Source organism: Hypanus sabinus, chromosome 18 (genome assembly GCF_030144855.1).
Source record: "Hypanus sabinus isolate sHypSab1 chromosome 18, sHypSab1.hap1, whole genome shotgun sequence".
Classification (NCBI taxonomy): domain Eukaryota; kingdom Metazoa; phylum Chordata; class Chondrichthyes; order Myliobatiformes; family Dasyatidae; genus Hypanus; species Hypanus sabinus.
Genome location: NC_082723.1, coordinates 35,854,641 through 35,872,925, shown reverse-complemented (window position 1 = coordinate 35,872,925; position 18,285 = coordinate 35,854,641). Strand labels below are relative to the sequence as shown.

Genomic DNA, 18,285 nt, shown 5'->3' with positions numbered 1-18,285 from the left:
CTATTCCAGCTGCTACGATCCGGGAAGCGATACTGCAGCATAACAGCCAGGACCAACAGGCTCCAGGACAGCTTCTTCCACCAGGTCATCAGACTGTTGATTTCAGTATACTCTATACTCCATTGACTGTTCTATTTATTTTAAATTATAAATTACTATGATTGCACATTGCACATTTAGATGGAGATGTAACGTAAACATTTTTACTCCTCATATGTGAAGGATGTAAAAAAAAATAAAGTCAATTCAATGTTGTCGGTTTAAAAGCTGTAGTTCAGGGCAAGTATTTTTAGGTAGTAAAGTTACTGAGAATGACATTTAATTAGGTTGATAATTTTACACAATGGAGCAGGATATTGACAAGGATGATTTCCAGCAGTGAGATGAGATTGGAGGTGTAGGTCGTAGAGGTGCCTTGACCTATAAAAAAAGACGCACAGAGTCAGGTTACTGACAGCCTACTCTTCAAGAAAGATCTGTTTTTTGTGCATCGTGCCCCAATCAAAACAACTGAAGACCTTTAGAAGAAGAATTGTAGAGATACCTGAAGCTGGAAAAGGCTACAAAAGCAGCTCTAAAGACATGTGTGTTCATCAGTCATCAGTCACAAATTGTCTACAAATGGAGGAAATTGAGTACTGTTGCTACTCTCCTTGGCAGTGGGTGTCCTGCGAAGATCACCCCAAGAGCACAGTGTGCAATGCTGAAGGAGGTGAAAAAGAACCCAAGGATAACAAAAGACCTGCAGAAATCTCTAGAACTTGCTAGAGTCTCTGTTCATGTGTCCACTATAAGAAAAACACCGAACAAGAATAGTAGTTACAGAAGGACAGTACAAAGGAAACCACTGCTCTCTTAAAAATTGCACATCTCAAGTTTGAAAAAGACCACCTGGATGTTCCACAACACTTCTGGGCCAATGTTCTGTGGACAGATGAGACAAAAATTGAACTTTATGGCAGAAATTCACATGACTGTGTTCGGAGGGAATAGGGCACAGCACCAGTACCAAAACCTCATCCTCATGGTGGAAGGAGCGTCATGGTTTGGGACTGATTTGCTGCCTCAGGGCCTAGACAGCCTGCAGTTATTGAGGGAACTGCCTCGATAATGGGTTGGCAATGGCTTTTCTATTTGGATCAGCAGGATAGACATGCAACATAGCAGCAGGTTCTTTGGCCCACCAAGTCCATGTCTACAATCAGTTTGCATTAATCCTATGTTTTTAAATCCTTATTTATTTTTAACATTGCATCATATTTGCTCTGGGGAAAAATATTGTCAAAGTGTTCTTGCAAGATTAGAACACTGGCAACCAACCTGGTTTTAATAGATAATGGACCACTTTTTTTAAAAAAAAGTCTTACTGTTTAATATTAAAAATGTTGTCTGTATTTTGTTGGATTTATCATGAAACCATTATCAGTCGAACTGACCACTGCACTTAGCTCAGTGTTTCTCTACTCCTCAGCAGTTCACTGACTATGACATCCAAAATCTCTTCCCAGGTTTGATGAAGTTTATTATGGACAATTTGTTTCACTATATATGAAACAAATGTTTTTTATTGACGACAGTGGACCTCCTCTTGGTCACATGATTCTGGCTCTTGGAGGTAAGGACACTAGCTTCTAAAATAAAGTTTTCGAGCATTACACACAAGTTTTGTTGAGTTTTTGCATCTGAATTCACTCAGGAGACAGACAATGTCTACAGAGGTGAGGCAAAATGGGCATTAACTTTATACAGATTACAGAAGAGGGGATGTTTACTGTCTTGAAGCAAAATAGGGTGGATATGTCCCCAGGGTTGAAAAGGTGCCCCTATGGACCCTGCGGGAGGCAAGTTGCCAAGTCCCTAGCAGAGATATTTAAATCATTAGTGATAGGTAAGGTACCAGAGGATTGGAGGATAGCCAATGTTGTTCCATTGTTTAAGAGGCTCTAAAAATATTCCAGGAAATTGTAGGCCAGTGAGCCTGACATCAGTAGGGGGAATGCTGTTGGAAGGTAGTCTAAGGGACTGGATGTTTCAGTATTTGATTAGACATGGACTGATTAAGGATAATCAGCATGGCTTCACGCATGGCAGGTTGTGTATAACCAAGCTTATAGAGTTTTTCGAGGAATTTACGAGGAATGTTGTCTGAATGAAGACAAGGCGGTTAATGTTGTCTGCCTGGACTTTAGGAAGACATTTGAAGAGGTCCCACATGGGAGGTTGGTTAGGAAGGCTCAGTTGCTCAGTATTCAAGATGAGGTAGAAAATTGGATTAGACATTGGCTCCGTGCGAGAAGCCAGAGAGTGGTAGTAGATGGTTGCCTCTACAGACTGGAGGCATGTGACTAGTGGAATGCCTCTGGGATCGGTGCTAGGTCCATTGTTGTTTGTCATTAATATCAAAAATCTGAATGATGTGGTTAACTGGATCAGCAAGTTTGTGGATGACACCAAGATTGGGGGTGTAGTGGACAGCAAGAAAGACTATAATAGCTTGAGTGGGATCCAGACCAGCTGGAAAGATGGGATGAAAAATGGGAGACGGAATTTAATGCAGACAAGTGCAAGGTGTTGCCCTTTGGTAGGACCAACCAGGGTAGGTCATACACAGTGAACGGTAGAGCACTGAGGAATGTGTCAAAACAAAGGGATTTGGGAATGCAGGTCCATAATTCATTGTTGGTGGCATCACAAGTAGATAGGGTGTTAAAGCTTTTGGCACATTGGCCTTCATAAATCAAAGAATTGAGTACAGAAGTTGGAACATTATACCAAAGTTGTCTAAGACTTCTAATTTGGAGTATTGTGTGCAGTATTGGTCGCCTACCCACAGGAAAAATGTAAATAAGGTTGAAAGAATACAGAAAATTTATAAGGATGTTGCCGGGTCTGGAGGACCTGAGTGAGATGGAAAGATTGAGTAGATTAGGACTTTATTCCTTGGAAAGTAAAAGATTGAGAGGAAATTTGATAAGAGTAGAGGTATCCAAAATTCTGAGCAGCCAATAAGGTAAATGCAAGCAGATGTTTTCACTGAGGTTGGGTGGGACAACAACTAGACATCACGGATTAAGGGTGAAAGGTGAAAAGTTTAAGGGGAACATGAAAGGAAACTTCACTTGTGAGAGTGTGGAACAAGTTGTCAGTACAAGTGCTGCATGCGAGCTCAATTTCGATGTTTAAGAGAATTTTGGATAGCTACATGAAGAATAGGGGTATGGAGGGCTATAATTCCGATTCAGATCAACGGGAGCAGGGAGTTTAAATGATTTGGCATGGACTAGATGGGCTGAAGGGCCTGATTCATGCTGTACTTTTCTAGGACTGACTTTCTTAAAAAAGAAAAAATATCTCATTGCTTAAAGAATAGCAAGTAACCTTTTAAAATTGCTGATAAATTAATGGAATAGCTATTTTAATTTTTGTTAATATTATGAATTCTTCAGCTTTGGGGAAACCAGATTATTGACTTCTCTGAGACTTATTCATAAAGGTGAAAATGAACTGATTGGCATGATTTTTTAAGAGCTTATTCTTGGAGTATAGATGTTGCTGAAATCTCCAATTTGAGCTGGGGAGATGATGATGAATCAATACGTTAGTCTGGACCAGTATAATAGGCCAGATTAGCAAATTTCCTTCCCTGGACGATGTTTTTGGACCAGACATGCTTTAATGGCAATCTTATAGTTCTACAGCTATTGTTACTGGGTTTTAATTACCTATGTTTAATTTTGAACTAATCTCTGAAATAATAGTCTAGTAGGTTAACCCCTATGCTACCAAAAGAGTGTTTGATCCAATGATAATATATTGGATTGTTTGCAGTGATAATTTACTAGTGATTTGTACAAAGCAGATTTTATTGTAACAAGCTTTATAACATTGACATTATGGTTTTAAATGGTAAAATGATATGCAAATTATACACCCTGGTCTCTGGACTTAAGCCCAAAAGAGAAGCAGTTCCCTTGGAATTGACTAGGCAAAGTTCAAACTGAGTGTCTCTAGCCTTCCTGAGAACATTCTTCCTTAAAGAGGAAATCGTTTATTTATTGTTGTACTGAAATGCAATTTTAACTTGTGGCTATTTAATGAGCATGTTGGATATCTTAGCTGAAATATCTCATTAGTTGTTTACTCCATGTTCAGATTTTTTCAGCCATTGTCTCTGCATTACAGTGTTGTTTATAATACAGTGTACAGGTCAATCCACATTACATTCACCGTATGCAACACTGAGATTTATTTTCTTGCGGCATTCATAGTAAATACAAAGAAACTCAGAATAAATGGAAGACCACACTCAACAAGGTGAACAAACACCAATGTGCAAGAGACAACAAACTGCAAATACAAAAAGAGAAAAATATATTAATAATAAATAAGCGATAAATATCAAGTACGTGAGATGGAGACCTTGAAAGTGAGTCCATAGGTTTTGGGAAAAGTTCAGTGGTGAGTTGAATGAAGTTATCCCCTCTAGTTCCAGAGCCTGATGGTTGAGGGATATTAACTGTTCCTGGACCTAATGTGTGGGTCTTGAGCTTGGCAACTAGTTTCTTGTTATGGAAAGACCATATTGGGCTATGGGTAACCCTAGGTTATTTCTAAAGTAAGTACATGTTCGGCACAGCATTGTGGGTCAAAGGGCCTGTATTGTGCTGTAGGGTTTCTATGTTCTATATTGAAAATAGCTAAGTTAAAGATAGAAGACTCTGGTCATGGTCGCATTAATTGATATTTAAACTAAGACCATCTTCATGCTCTGACCGCATGAGAATATTATAGGAAAGGTGATGAAAGATCTAGACATTAGAGATGATGATCAGACCTTGGAGAACCTTAGAACCAATTGTTACTAGAGTGCTTAAGTGGCCTTGCAGCATAAGTCTTATATATATACTAAAGTTTTTCTTTGAATATCACCAGTGATTCTTAATGAAAATTCAAATGCACATAAAGGATTAGGCTGCCTTGATAAAACAGCTCTTTTGCAATTCATATACTGTACATCACAGAAAGGTACCAAAAATCATCCATTAAAGAATTGTGTCTCAGCAGTGCATATATTCAAATAGTATGCTACAAAATGGTGCAGTTTGGTATGCTACCATACTGCAGATGCTCTTCCCATTTCTTTTATAGTGGAAAGAAGAAGCAGGATCTCCCAGTGGCAACTCATTTTAATTCCACTTCCCATTCCCATTCCAATATGTCAATCCATGGCCTCCTCAACTGTCACACTGAAGCTACACTGGGGTTGGAGGAGCAACACTTTATATTCTGTCTGGGTAGCCTCCAAACTGATGGCATGAACATCGATTTCTCAAATTTCTGGTAATTGGCTCCTCTCACCCCCTTCACCATTCCCCATCCTCTCCCCTGGTGCTCTTCCCCCCCTTTTTCCTTCCTCCATGGTCTTCTGTCCTCTCCTATTAGATTCCCCCTTCTCCAGACCTGTATCTCTTTCACCAAACTTCCCAGCACTTTACTTCACCCCTCCCCCTCCAGATTTCACCTATCACCTTGTGTTTCTCCCTCCCCTCCCCCCCCCTCCCCCCCCCCACCTTTTAGCTTCAGCTCCTAATCTTTTTTCCTCCAATCTACTGAAGGGTTTCAGTCTGAAAGTTGACTGTACTCTTTTCCATAGATGCTTCCTGGCCTGCTGAGTTCCTCCAGCATGTTGTATGTGTTGCTCACACAAACAAAAGCTTTTCACTATATTTTGGAATATGTACCAATAATAATAAAGCAGTCAAACACTTGAGCTATAATGTGCAGAATAACAAAAGTTAAAATTGCTACTTGTACTTTATTTTTCTTTTGATATGTTATATTGGCATTCACTTTTCTAATAGAATTGCAGAGCACTACAGTACAGAAACTGGCACTTCGGCTCATCTGGTCTGTGCTGAACTGTCATTTTATGGAGTCCCATTGAGCCATAGCTGGTCCATAGCCCACCATACCCCTGCCATCACATACTTATGGAAACTTTAGTGTTGCAATGGAACCCACATCTACCACTTCCACTGGCAGCTCATTCCACACTTGCACCAATCTCTGAGTGAAGAAGTTCCATCTCAGGTTCCCCATAAGTATTTCATTTTTCACCCTGAACCTATGACTTCGAGTTCTAGTCTCACCTAACCTCAATGGAGAGTCTGCGTACGTTAACCCTCATAATTTTGTATACCTCTATCAAATCTCCTCTCATTCTCCTATACTTCAGGGAGTAAAGTCCCAACCTATTGAAACTTTTCCTCTAACTCAAATCTTCAAGACCTGGCAACAACCTTGTAAATTTTCTTTGTACTCTTTCAATCTTATTGATATTTTTCCTGTACATAGGTGACCAGAACTGCACAAAATTCTCCAAATTTGGCCTCACCACAGTCTTCTACAGCTTCAAAATAACATTCCAACTTCTGTATTCAATATTGTATTTAAGAAGGCCAATGTGCCTAAAGCTCTCTTTATGACCCTACCTACCTGTGATGCCACTTTCAATTAATTATGGATCTGTATTCCTAGATGCCTCTGTTCTATCGCACTCTTCAGTACCCTATCATTCATGGTAAGTCCTACTCTGGTTTGTCCTCTCAAAGTGCAACACCTCACATTTGTCTGCATTAATTTCCATTTGCCATTTCTCAGTTCATTTTTCCAGCTGGTTCAGATCCCGATGCAAGCTCGCTTAGCCTTCCTCGCTGTCCACTTTGCCCCCGATTTTGGTGTTATTGTATCTGTAAATTTGCTGATATAGTTTACCACATTATCATCCAGATCATTGATACAGATGACAAACAACAGACCCAGCACCGATTTCCTGCACCACCACCACTCCCATTAGAGAGGCAACCATCTATTACCACTCCCTGGCTTCTCCCACAAAGCCAGTGATGAATCCAATTTATTTCCTCGTCCTGAGTATTACTAATATCTCTTTCCAAAACTGAAAAGTTACCAAAGACTTGAGAATTCTTTTAGCATGTATTAATTGCTATGCAACATCTTTGTTTCATTTTCAGCTTATCTTGGTGGTTTCGATGGAAATTTCACCTGGAATAAAATCGGTGCAGGTAGATACAATTGTTAATTTTGTAGTGAAGTCAGTAGTAATCTGAAGGCCAAAATTAAGTGATGTTGCAAAAATGAATATAAAGAACAAGAGCTCACACAAAATAAATTTACCTGTTGCACATGTGCCACCTACTGGCTTGGGTTATGCAAATGTGTATAGCTGATTCACACTGGAAAAATGTATTCAGCCTTCTGCTGTTTCAACCCTTGTCTGTGACCATAGTCATAATATTTCTAACTTTTTCATTGATTAGATAAGCAAGTGTCAATGCATGAGACTTTGACTGTACTTCTGCATCTGTATCAGTTCTTTCCTGTTACAATATTGAATCCATTTGGATAAAATATTTACGTTTGTATTCAATGTTAGGCCAGACCCTAAACAAGCATATCGTTAAAAATTAATGGTTTCATAGCGCTTTTGTGGGTAACCTAAAAGCAGTAAACCGCAGATGTTGGATATCTGAAATAAAACAGAAAGTAATAAAAATTTTTAGCAGGTGGGCAGCAACCGTTGAAATAAAAAAACAAAAATTCATCAAGATGAAATATCACCAACACGAATTGTTAGTTCTGTCAGAACTCTGCTGAGTATTTCCACCATGTTCTTTTCCCTTTTACAGATAGTAACTGATATTGCAGCTGTCAGTAAGTCCTTGGTTACATTTTAGAGGCATTAGATTCCGTGCTGGAAATAGTATCATTTAACCAGATTGATCTTCATGGAGCATTGCTAGTTTTGATCTTCATGGCAGAGGTCACAAAAAAAGGAAGTGATGTCAATAGTAACTTCATTGAATTGCTACACTCATTTTTTTTCCTGTTGAAAGAAGCTGAATAAACATTCTGATGGTAAGTGCACAAATTAAACAAATTAGTTTATCTAGGATAGTGCTGAGATTTGATTGAGAATCTAAACAACAAACAGGATCCAGAGCTACTAATACTTTTTTCTCTAGGTGACAGAAATTATTCAAAGTTCCTTTAGGCCACTTGTTTATCCAGTAGTTAAGTGTCTTCTACTTTGAAGACCAATCTAAAATAACAATTTCTCTCCTTCATTTCTCTAATATCTATTATTAGGTTTCCAATCTCATTGTTGCTTTATCTGCTCTCGTATTTACCTTTTGAACCTCTTGCTATTTGTTTCATATTATCTTATAGTTTACTCAACAGATTCCCTTATCTTATTCATTCTCTATAAATAGTTTTCTGAAAAATACCCCAATTTTTTGGCCGACCTTTAGCTTTTGCATCAGTACATTGGCTTTTTCAATCTTTCACCCATCCTTAAATTTCTGTAGTTAGCCAGTTGGGGGTGCATTCTTCTTGCAGACTTTTTCTTTCTTGCTGGAATGCACTAACACACTTTTTCTGAGAAATGTGAAATGTGTCCTTAAAGTGTGCTGCTCTCTTTTCCTTTATTCGTTCAGTTCTCCTTAGTGAGCCGCATCCTTCCAGGCATGCACTCTGTATTCTGTCATCTGTATTCCAACTTCCACTATTTAAGGTGGTGGTTCTTCACTTAATTGGTAGCTAGAGAACATCCAAGTATCAACTTCATGGTTTGACCTTGGATTTATTAACTCAGGGTCAGATTACACTCATTATGTACATGTAGTCAAACAATAACATTCAGCAGTTCCTTCTTGAGCTCCTGCATAAGCCGGTCCCCATAGATCTGTCTTTGCCTTTCAGTCCTTGGCTGCGTTTCTGGCATCATCCAACAACTATTCAAATTCCACATACATGCTGGTAACACCCAGTTCCTCTTCACCAGCTAGTTCAACTTCTCCCCTGTTTCTGTGTTTAGTATTTCTTGACAAAATCCTTTCTGGGATGTGCAGGAAGGACTTCACCAGTTGAGAGCTCCATCCTTTCCAATGGCCATTTTTTCTTCAACAGTTTTGATTTTCTTCATTCTAATTTTGGTGATTGTGGCCCAAGATGCACAAGATAGACTCCCTGGAGTCCCCCACTAATTCCCGTACCAGCACATTACAGGACCATTTTGATCGAAACAGAGAAATTAAGCCCTTGAATTACTTTAACATTTGGTTAAACCCTATGCAAGATCATGAAATGACAGATCGAATGTTAATGACCGCCTCTGATTTTCAAAGAAGTTTCTCAAGTCAGGTCCCTTTTTATTATCATTTTAACCATAACTGCTGGTACAGTACACAGTAAAAATGAAACAACGTTCCTCCAGGATCATGGTGCTACATGAAACAACACAAAACTACATTAGACTTCATACCTACACAGTACACAAAACAGTGCAAGACAGTACAATAATTAATAAACAAGACAATAGGCACAGTAAAGGGCAAATTACAATATAATAATAAATCATGTAAATGTAAACAATGTTTTAGCAGGAATTGAGAAAAAATGAGCAAAAATTGCAAAGGGAGCTGAGTGAGTGTGTGTGTGTGTGTAGGTTGGTGTCAGACTAAACTCTGGGAATTCAGGAGTCTAATTCTTGGGGGAAGAAACTGTTACACAGTCTAGTCGTAAGAACCTGAATGCTTTGGTACCTTCTGCCAGATGGCAGGAGGGAGAAGAGTTTGTATGAGGGGTGCGTGGAGTCCTTCACAATGCTGCTAGCTTTGCGAATGCAACGTGTGGTGTAAATGTCTGTAATGGGGGATGATCCCTTCAGCTGGCCACACTATCCACTGCAGGGTCTTACGATCCGAGACAGTGCAATTTCCGAACCAGGCAGTAATGCAGCTGCTCAGGATACTTTCGACTCATCCTCTGTAGAATGTGGTGAGGATGGGTGGTTGTGGGAGATGGACTTTTCTCAGCCTTCGCAGAAAGTAGAGATGCTTCTGGGCTTCTAAAGCAGAATCTGGTTTATTATTACTGGCATGTGATATGAAATTTGTTAAAAATACTATTTATTTTTTTTAATTAAAAATGTAATGACACTTAAATGCCAGGAAACAATTTAAAACAATGAAATACATTTAAATCAATTATATGAAAAGGAGCTTACTTGTATTATACTTATTTGACATGCATCGCTTTCTTTTGAAGGCTGTTATATTCTTTAGGGGTGTGCCAAATTAACCCAATGAAACTTCAAAGACCTGGGTCATTCATATAAAATTTTCCTCTTTTAATAGTCTCTTTCCTATCATCTGTTTAAAATGTGCAAGACAAGCAAGTTAATCCTGGCAACTTTGGCAGAACGTATTTTCTGTATTTTCCAACTCTGTAAATTGAAGAAACTATGGGTACTGAAAATATGAAATAAAACCAGAAGATGGTGGAAACACTCAGCAGATCATGTACATATGTGGAAAGAGAAATAAATTTAGCATTCTGGGTCCAACATCTGGTAAAATTTTCTAACATTATCTGTTTTTATTTCTCCTATTCCTTTGTGCACTTTGGAATATTGGTCAAGGATGAGGAATGTTTCTGCTAATTGTGGCTGATCTTGCATTTCTACCATTTCAATAATAAATTATTATAATACAGTAACATATGTGTTTTCTTTTTCACAGAATACACAGGGAATGTCCCAGTTTGGAACTTGAGGCTGTTTCCAGCTCTGGCTGGAGCACTGTGCATCTCACTGGCATACCAGATTATCATAGAGCTCAAGTATTCTCACACCTCTGCTCTTATTGCTGCCCTTCTTATCATGTTTGGTAATTTGACAGCATAATTTAGTTGCATAATTAAAGGGAAATGGGATATTTGAGTTGTCTAGTAAGTGTTAAAAACACGTAAAAGTTTTACATAGTGGTCAATATAGTGGTAAAAAAATTTATATAACTACTCGTAGTGTGCTGTGGGGAATCCTCTTATCGTACAGATTTAATTTTCTCATTTACAAGTTATTTACAGGAGCACCATTGCATGTTGCTTTATTTGCATTCTATTTTAGATTGCTTTTTATCAGTTCCTAATAATTGTCAGTAATTTTTACAGCTATTAATCGGCAGATCTATCGAGCATCTTTTTTTTCCATAATGCTCCGGAGTGGCAGTGGGTGGGTTTGTTGGATGCGGTTTGTTGAAAGCGTGTTACAATATTCAGATTTTAACATTACAATATGAGATGCTAGAGGATTGTTAGTGCGTCTCTGCTTGTAAACTGTAAAGTTTGTAAACAAATCTTAACAGAACACTCTATGCTGCTGTTCTTCTGTGTGGTAGATTTTATGTTTACCAGTGTGTGGTGTCTACATATATTAATCTGAATATAAAATGTATGTGTCCAGAATTTTTACCTAGTTCCAATATTACAGTTCTCTTTTTTTTTAAAATAGAAAACTCCTTAATAACCCAGTCACGGTTTATGCTTCTGGAATCAATTCTTATTTTCTTTGCACTGCTGGCGGTTTTGTCTTATCTGAAATTCTACAATATGCAGAGAAGCAGGTACGATGAAACATTAACATGTTGTCTTCATGTTGTAAACTTCAGAGAGCACGCAGTGAAGAATTTGAGGCCTCATATCAATTTACACTTTGTTTCAGCTCATTTTCAGTGAAATGGTGGTTTTGGCTTTTCTTAACCGGAACAGCATGTGCATTTGCTGTTGGGTGAGTTCCTTCACATTTATTTAAACCAGCAATTGCTACTTACCTGCTAATATTACAACACTATTGACTGCAACCAGAAATGTCTGTTAAATTAGTGTACTGTACTTACACCTTAAACCCTAAAAGGCTAAGATTGCTTCGTATTTCCAACACGCTTAATATACACTTCATTTCAATGCAATTAAGAACCAGGTGAAAAAGTGTCTTGAGATTTCTTTGTTGTGTCCACATGTTGCTGAGTCATTAATATTAGAAAGCTTCTAAATTTCATGCTGTTCTAAGCAGAGTTGTCTACTCTCAGCCAGGTTGAAAAGAAGTCTGTACAGGGGGGGGGGGCGTGGGGAAGAAAATTCAGCCAGGATTCCTCCTGTTGATCACTATAATATGGTCTAAGCCTGTGAGCACTTCATGTGAAGTTTATCTCCTCATAGAAGACTATTTAAGTCATTGTGTCAGTTGTTGTTGTTTCTAAGAGCAGCAAAATTCATTCCCCCTCTACAGCTTGTCCATAAACTTGGTTCCCTTTTCAAAGTTGGTCACTTTATCACCAATGTAAATCAATTAACCTCAAAAATTTGGTAAATTGATTTACTATTGTCACATGTACTGAAGTTCAGTGGAAGACTTGTCTTACATAATGTTCATTCAGGTCAATTGAGAGTTGAGGTAGTACAATGTAAAACAATAACAGAATGCAGAATAAAGTGTTGCAGTTACAGAGAAAGTGAAATGAAGGTAGATACAAAGATGCAGGGTTAGAATGAGCTAGACTGTGACGTCAAGAATCTGTCTTAATACAATAGTAGCGTATGATCAGTAGTCTAATGATAGCAGGATAGAAGCTTTCTTTGAATTATCTTCTGAAGGATGGGGGGTGGGGGGAGGAGAAAATGTCAGGGGTATTTGGGATCTTTGATTATGCTAGCTGCTTTACCAAGGCAGTGAGAAGTGTAGACAGAGTCCATGGAGGGGAAGCTAGTTTCTGTGATGTACTGAGGTGTGTCCACAACGGTCTTCAGTTCCTTGCAATCACAGGCAGAGCAGTTGTCATACCAAGTCATGATGCATCTGGATAGGATGCTTTCTATGGTGCATTGATAAAAATTGATGAGGATCAAAGGGAGCATTGTAAATTTCTTTAACCTCTTGAAAAATTAGTGCTGGTAAGCTTTCTTAACTTAGTGGTTGAGAAAGTGTTGGAGTCCATTATTAAGGATGAGATTTCAGGGTACTTGGAAACTAATAATAAAATAAGTCAAAGTCAGCATGGTTTCTGTAAAGGGAAATCTTGCCTGACAAATCTGTTGGGAGTTCTTCAAGGAAGTAACAAGCAGGGTGGACAAAGGAGGGGCAGTGGATGTCATTTACTTGGATTTTCAGAAGACATTTGATAAGGCTGCATAACAAGATAAATTTCCTACGGTGTTACAAGAAATATACTGTAATGGATAGAGGAGTGGCTGACTGGCAGGAAGCAGTGAGTGGGAATAAAGGGGGCCTTTTCTGGTTGGCTGCCAGTAACTAGTGGTGTTCTTCTGGGGTCAGAATTGGGACTGCTACTTTTCACATTGTTTGTCATTGATTTAGATACTGGAATTGATGGCTTTGTGGCAAAGTTTGTGGATGATACCAAGATAGGTGGAGGGGTAGGTAGTGCTGAAGAAGCAATGCAATTGCAGCAGCACTTAGACAAATTGGAAGAATGGGCAAAAAAGTGGCAGATAGAATAACAGTGTTGGGAAATGAATGATAATGCATTTAGGAAAAAGGGACAATAGTGCAGACTGTTAAATAAATGGGGAGAAGGTTCAAACATCAGAGGTGCAGAGGGACTTAGGAGTCCTTGTGCAAGACTCCCAGAAAGTTAATTCACAGGTTGAGTCTGCACTAATAAGGCAAATGCGATGCTGGCATTTATTTCAAGGGGAGTAGAATGTAAAAACGAGGAGATAATGCCGAAGCTTTATAAGACGCTCGTCAGGCCGCATTTGGAGTATTGTCAACAGCTTTGGGCCCCTTAACTCAGAAAGGATGTATTGTCATTGGAGAGAGTCCAGAGGAGGTTCACATGTATGATTCTGAGAATGAAGGGGTAAACTTATGAGGAACATTTAGCAGCTTTGGGCCTGTACTCACTGGAGTTTAGAAGAATGCCTAGGGATCTCATTGAAACCTACCGAATGTTGTAAAGACTGGATAAGGTGGATGTGGAGAGGATATTTCCTCTGGTGGGGGTATCCAGAACTAGAGGGCAAGTCTCAAAATTGAGGGGCAACCTTTTAGAGCAAAAGTAAGGACTAGCTTCCATGAAGTGCTGGATTTTGTTTTGTCTTCACTCTTAAAATCTGTTTGTTTTTTGTTGGATGATTTAAATGATTTCTCAGCTTTTCAACCCACTCTCCAGAAACATTTCTTTAGATGGCAATCAAAATGTTTCTGCATTAATTTCCATTGGGCCTCAACTTACCCTCTCTATTCCAACAAAAGGCAGTTCCTGTATTTCAAGCTTTTTGTCTTCAGATGCATTTTAACTAGGCATTGTGGCGTATCCATAATGTATCCATGCTGTGTTTAGTAAGGCTTCATGATATTTTTCATGTGTACCACTAAATTAATTTGTGCTTCAATAGTGAATGTTCAAAACAGATAACAAGTAAAACTCAAATGACAGAATGTAAGTGGTGAAACATTTTCTATTTTATTCTTGTGTATTCAATTGAAATCAAAGAATCATAAGTGATAGCTATCCTCGCAGCACCAATTGTTGTGTTTTTGATAAGTCTGATTCTGTACTTCTCACTGAACTAGGATTAATCTGGTGATAGCTTCTTGGTTTATTCATCTCTCCACCATTTCTCTCTACACTCAAGACCTCTTCTGTTTCTATAAAGTCAGACTACTTGTTTGGCACTTAAAACTGAATCATAAATTTCCAGTAGCTAAGCATTTGAAAGATCAATGTCACTATTTTCATGAGCTCCATTTTCTACCCAACTGATACATTTTTCACCCATTTACTTCAAATCAGCCTTTTCCTCCATTTGTAATCTCATCTGATATTTCACCCAGTGTCATCCCCCATTTTAGTTCATCTGCTGCTGATCCCTCATCGATGTCTAGTTATCACTAGCCTTGCTTGTCCCAATGTACAATTGATAATTTTCACTCATAACACTGCCTAAGCTACAGCTTGCCCTGTCTCATTCACCTGCCATCGCTACTCTAACTACACTATACTTAGTTAAAAATGGTACCTTAGTTTCAAAATTTTCATCTTCCCTATTCCACCCTTTAAAATCTCCTTGTCATCCTCCTTCACAATATTCTGCAGTCTCTACATTTCAATTGTCCTTTAGGTAAGTTAATTGTTGAATCACTAGTGTTAAACCTGGTTAAAGTATAACCTCTGCATTTCACTCCCTCAATATTTTCTCTTTGTCTTAGAGCCTGACTTTTTGACCAAAGTTCTTGTCATTTTTTGTAATATCACTATGGCTTGCTGTTAAAATTTGTTTGATAATGCTGATGCGAAATGTTTTATTGCATTGTATAAATGCAAGTTGTTTAATCATAGGTGTAAACTTTTGATGTTTGAACATTCAGTGGATAATTTTATTTTGATATGTTTGCAGGGTCAAATACATGGGCTTATTTACATACATACTTCTGTTGGCTATTGCTGGAACACATACATGGCAATTAATTGGTGATACGACATTATCAAATGTAGGTACCTATGCTTCTATTATTCATTAGTTTAGCATGGTGAAGATTTTGTGTGGTGTATTAATTCGTTTAGCATTTTTAGAACCTGAATATACATCTTTAATACTACTGCTGCACTGGCTTTGCTGTGGTAAGAAAGAGGTGTGGCGATGGCTCAGTGCTTAAGTTACTGGAGTTCAAATCCAAAGGTCTAACATTCCAGAGATCAAATTTCAAGTTGTACCATGGTAGTTGTGGCATTTAAATTCACTAAATAACCCACAATAAATCAGGCAGCATCTATTAATACTTCAATTCAAAGACTCCATTAGAATTGACCTGCTGTGTGATGTTAACTGAACTGAAATGTCAGTTACAATAGTGGGATAAAAACTTGGATTTATGGAATATTAGTCCAGACCTCTGGATTACAATTCCAGTTCTGAAGAAGTGTCTTAAATCTGTGTTTCCCTTTCCTCGTCTTCTACTTAACCTGCTGAGTTTTTTCAGCACTTACTGTTTTTAAATAATGTTTACAGCATTTTGATTTCTGTTATTCTCACTTAATAACCTTCCTGTAAATCCAGATCCACCAAGAACTCTCAAATGACTCAACAAGCCACTCGGTTATACCATAGCTATTCTGTTGAAACAAAGAGAGAAATAAAAATTAAATTTTGCATTTCTTCCTCTCAAGTAAATGGAGACCAATGTGTAAATTGAGAGTGTTGTACAACTTTCTAGTTAAGCAACTGCCTGACATAGTTGTAATCACAGATTCATACCTTTCAGATTCATTCATCACAGTCCCTGGGTACAACCTATCCTAGTAGTAGAACAGACTTGCCATTTCTCTCAATCAGGGTCTGTGGCAAATAATGAATGAACCAACAGCTACTCAACCCCAACTTCAACAATCTGGTTAAGGCAGATGCACCTGACAATAATAACATTGGTAGATTCTGCAGTTCTTGTCTTCACACCCAAGAAACCCTCCATTGTGTTGAGTGGTATGATAATCAGGCTAAACAGGATAGACTCCGAACAGAACTGGCACCTCAAAAACTACATATCCATGAAGCAGCATCAGATATGAACACTAGCACAATTTCTAGCTCAAAATAACCCTGGTTCATTGAGAAGTGCTGCAACATTTAACATGAAACAGTTGCAACAGAAGAACTACATAAATCAGGCAAAGGCTCAATTTTAATATAGCACTCCTCAGATTTTTAGGATGTTCAAAGTATATTCATTATCTATGTATGCATTCATTTGTTTTCTAACAGCAGCCACTGAACTAAGAAACCCAATATCAAACCATATATATGTATATAAAAAAGACTCTAACTCCTAATGTGCAGAGAGTAAAAACATCATGTCCATAAAAAAATAAAATAACCTATAAGAAAAGACCATTGAACACCCAATGTACAATGAAAATGAAATCGTACAAGCAATCCTCAAACAAGTAGCATTTCTGAACTGAAGTCCTTAAAGAGAGTTCCATAGTTCAGTGCAGAGCTATGTAAACGTCTCGGTACAGTGATCCAAACCAGTTTGTACCTCACCCTGGGCCCCGACACCCTGAACTTTTTACTCTGGCCTGGCGCTTAACTCTCCCTCCAAGCAACAAAATAGAAATCAGAAATACTGGAAGAATTTGCAGATCAAACAGCATCTGTGGAGCCGAAATAAATGAATGCTTCAGCTCAATGTATATGTATCTTGTTTGTTTTCCTTCCATGCTATTGTTCTAATAAGTATGTTTTGGAATTTTGCTCATTCCCAGAACTGTCATTTTACTTTCCTGGATTAAGCTAAGTGTGTGGTACTAGAATTATAATTTTAGTTATATGTTGACTGCTTGTTGGCATTTTGGTCAACTAAAGTAGAACTTTGAACAGGAAAAAGGAACTCTCTGCCCATGTGGATTCAAGAAAACCGTGTTCTAGTTGGTTGGGATATTTATTATCAGCATGCCATCTGATCTGAAGATAAAGTAAGCTTTGCTGTTTCTGTGAATCTCATTTGCAGGTCACAGTGCTTTATCATGTTCTGGCCCGTGTATGTGCACTTTTAGTCCTCCCAATAATCTTATATCTGGGCTTCTTCTACATCCACCTGACTTTGTTGTACCGTACTGGGCCACATGATCAAATTATGACCAGCATGTTCCAAGCCAGTTTGGAGGTAAGATCACTGACTAATATGCTGAGTGATGCTATCTCTTACTCTACCAGTAAATGCAGAAAGTGGGAAAAATTGCACATAAATAATATCACATTATAATAATAATATCAATATAGTGAGGATAACTAATATGAAAGGTGCAAATAAGGGATTATCTGAAGTACTTCCAGAAGGGAGGAGAAGAGCACCAAAGAATGGGAGTCAGAAATGGAAAAGAGCTTGAGTTTGAAATGAAGTTGTGAGTTAATCTGACTAGTTATGATTCCACATTTATTTGTTTTGTTGTGAAAGAATATGATGATGATACTGTTTCAGTATACTTAAACAGATTTAATTGTTTTTCTTTGCCAACTCACAGATTTTATTTATTTATTGACATATAGTGCAGAATAGGCTCTTCGAACCACGTTGCCCAGCAAGCCCGATTTAATCCTAGACTAGCGACAGGACAATTTATAATGACCAATTAACCTACCAACTGGCTTGCCTTTGGACTGTGCAAGGAAACTGGAGCACCCGGAGGAAATCCACACGTTCATGGGGAGAATGTACAAACTCCTTACGGGCAGCGGCAGGGTATATAAGCAAAATATTTTGACATTTCTCCAGTGCTGTGGTATGCTAAGAAATAAAAGATAGTTAGGATTGTTTCAGGAGTTTAATTTGGCAACAGGTTATGTTCAATTTGATAAGTTCATTGGTAAACATAAGGAACAGCAAAAGTTAGATAGTTCCAA

At 38.2% G+C, this 18,285-nt stretch overlaps 1 protein-coding gene across 4 annotated transcripts in view; it reads left to right on the top strand.

The window, feature by feature from the left end:
* The window catches only part of pomt1 (protein-O-mannosyltransferase 1), a 37,762-nt gene that overhangs the window by 1,920 nt on the left and 17,557 nt on the right, over positions 1–18,285 (top strand). For 3 of the 4 annotated variants that reach the window (XM_059994088.1, XM_059994090.1, XM_059994089.1), the window contains exons 3-9: positions 1,509–1,615; positions 7,035–7,085; positions 10,605–10,751; positions 11,375–11,486; positions 11,585–11,650; positions 15,283–15,376; positions 17,393–17,548. In XM_059994088.1, coding sequence (XP_059850071.1) covers positions 1,509–1,615; positions 7,035–7,085; positions 10,605–10,751; positions 11,375–11,486; positions 11,585–11,650; positions 15,283–15,376; positions 17,393–17,548 — 733 coding nt within the window. The remainder of the gene's footprint in view (positions 1–1,508; positions 1,616–7,034; positions 7,086–10,604; positions 10,752–11,374; positions 11,487–11,584; positions 11,651–15,282; positions 15,377–17,392; positions 17,549–18,285) is intronic. The other variant, XM_059994091.1, reaches the window with a different exon arrangement.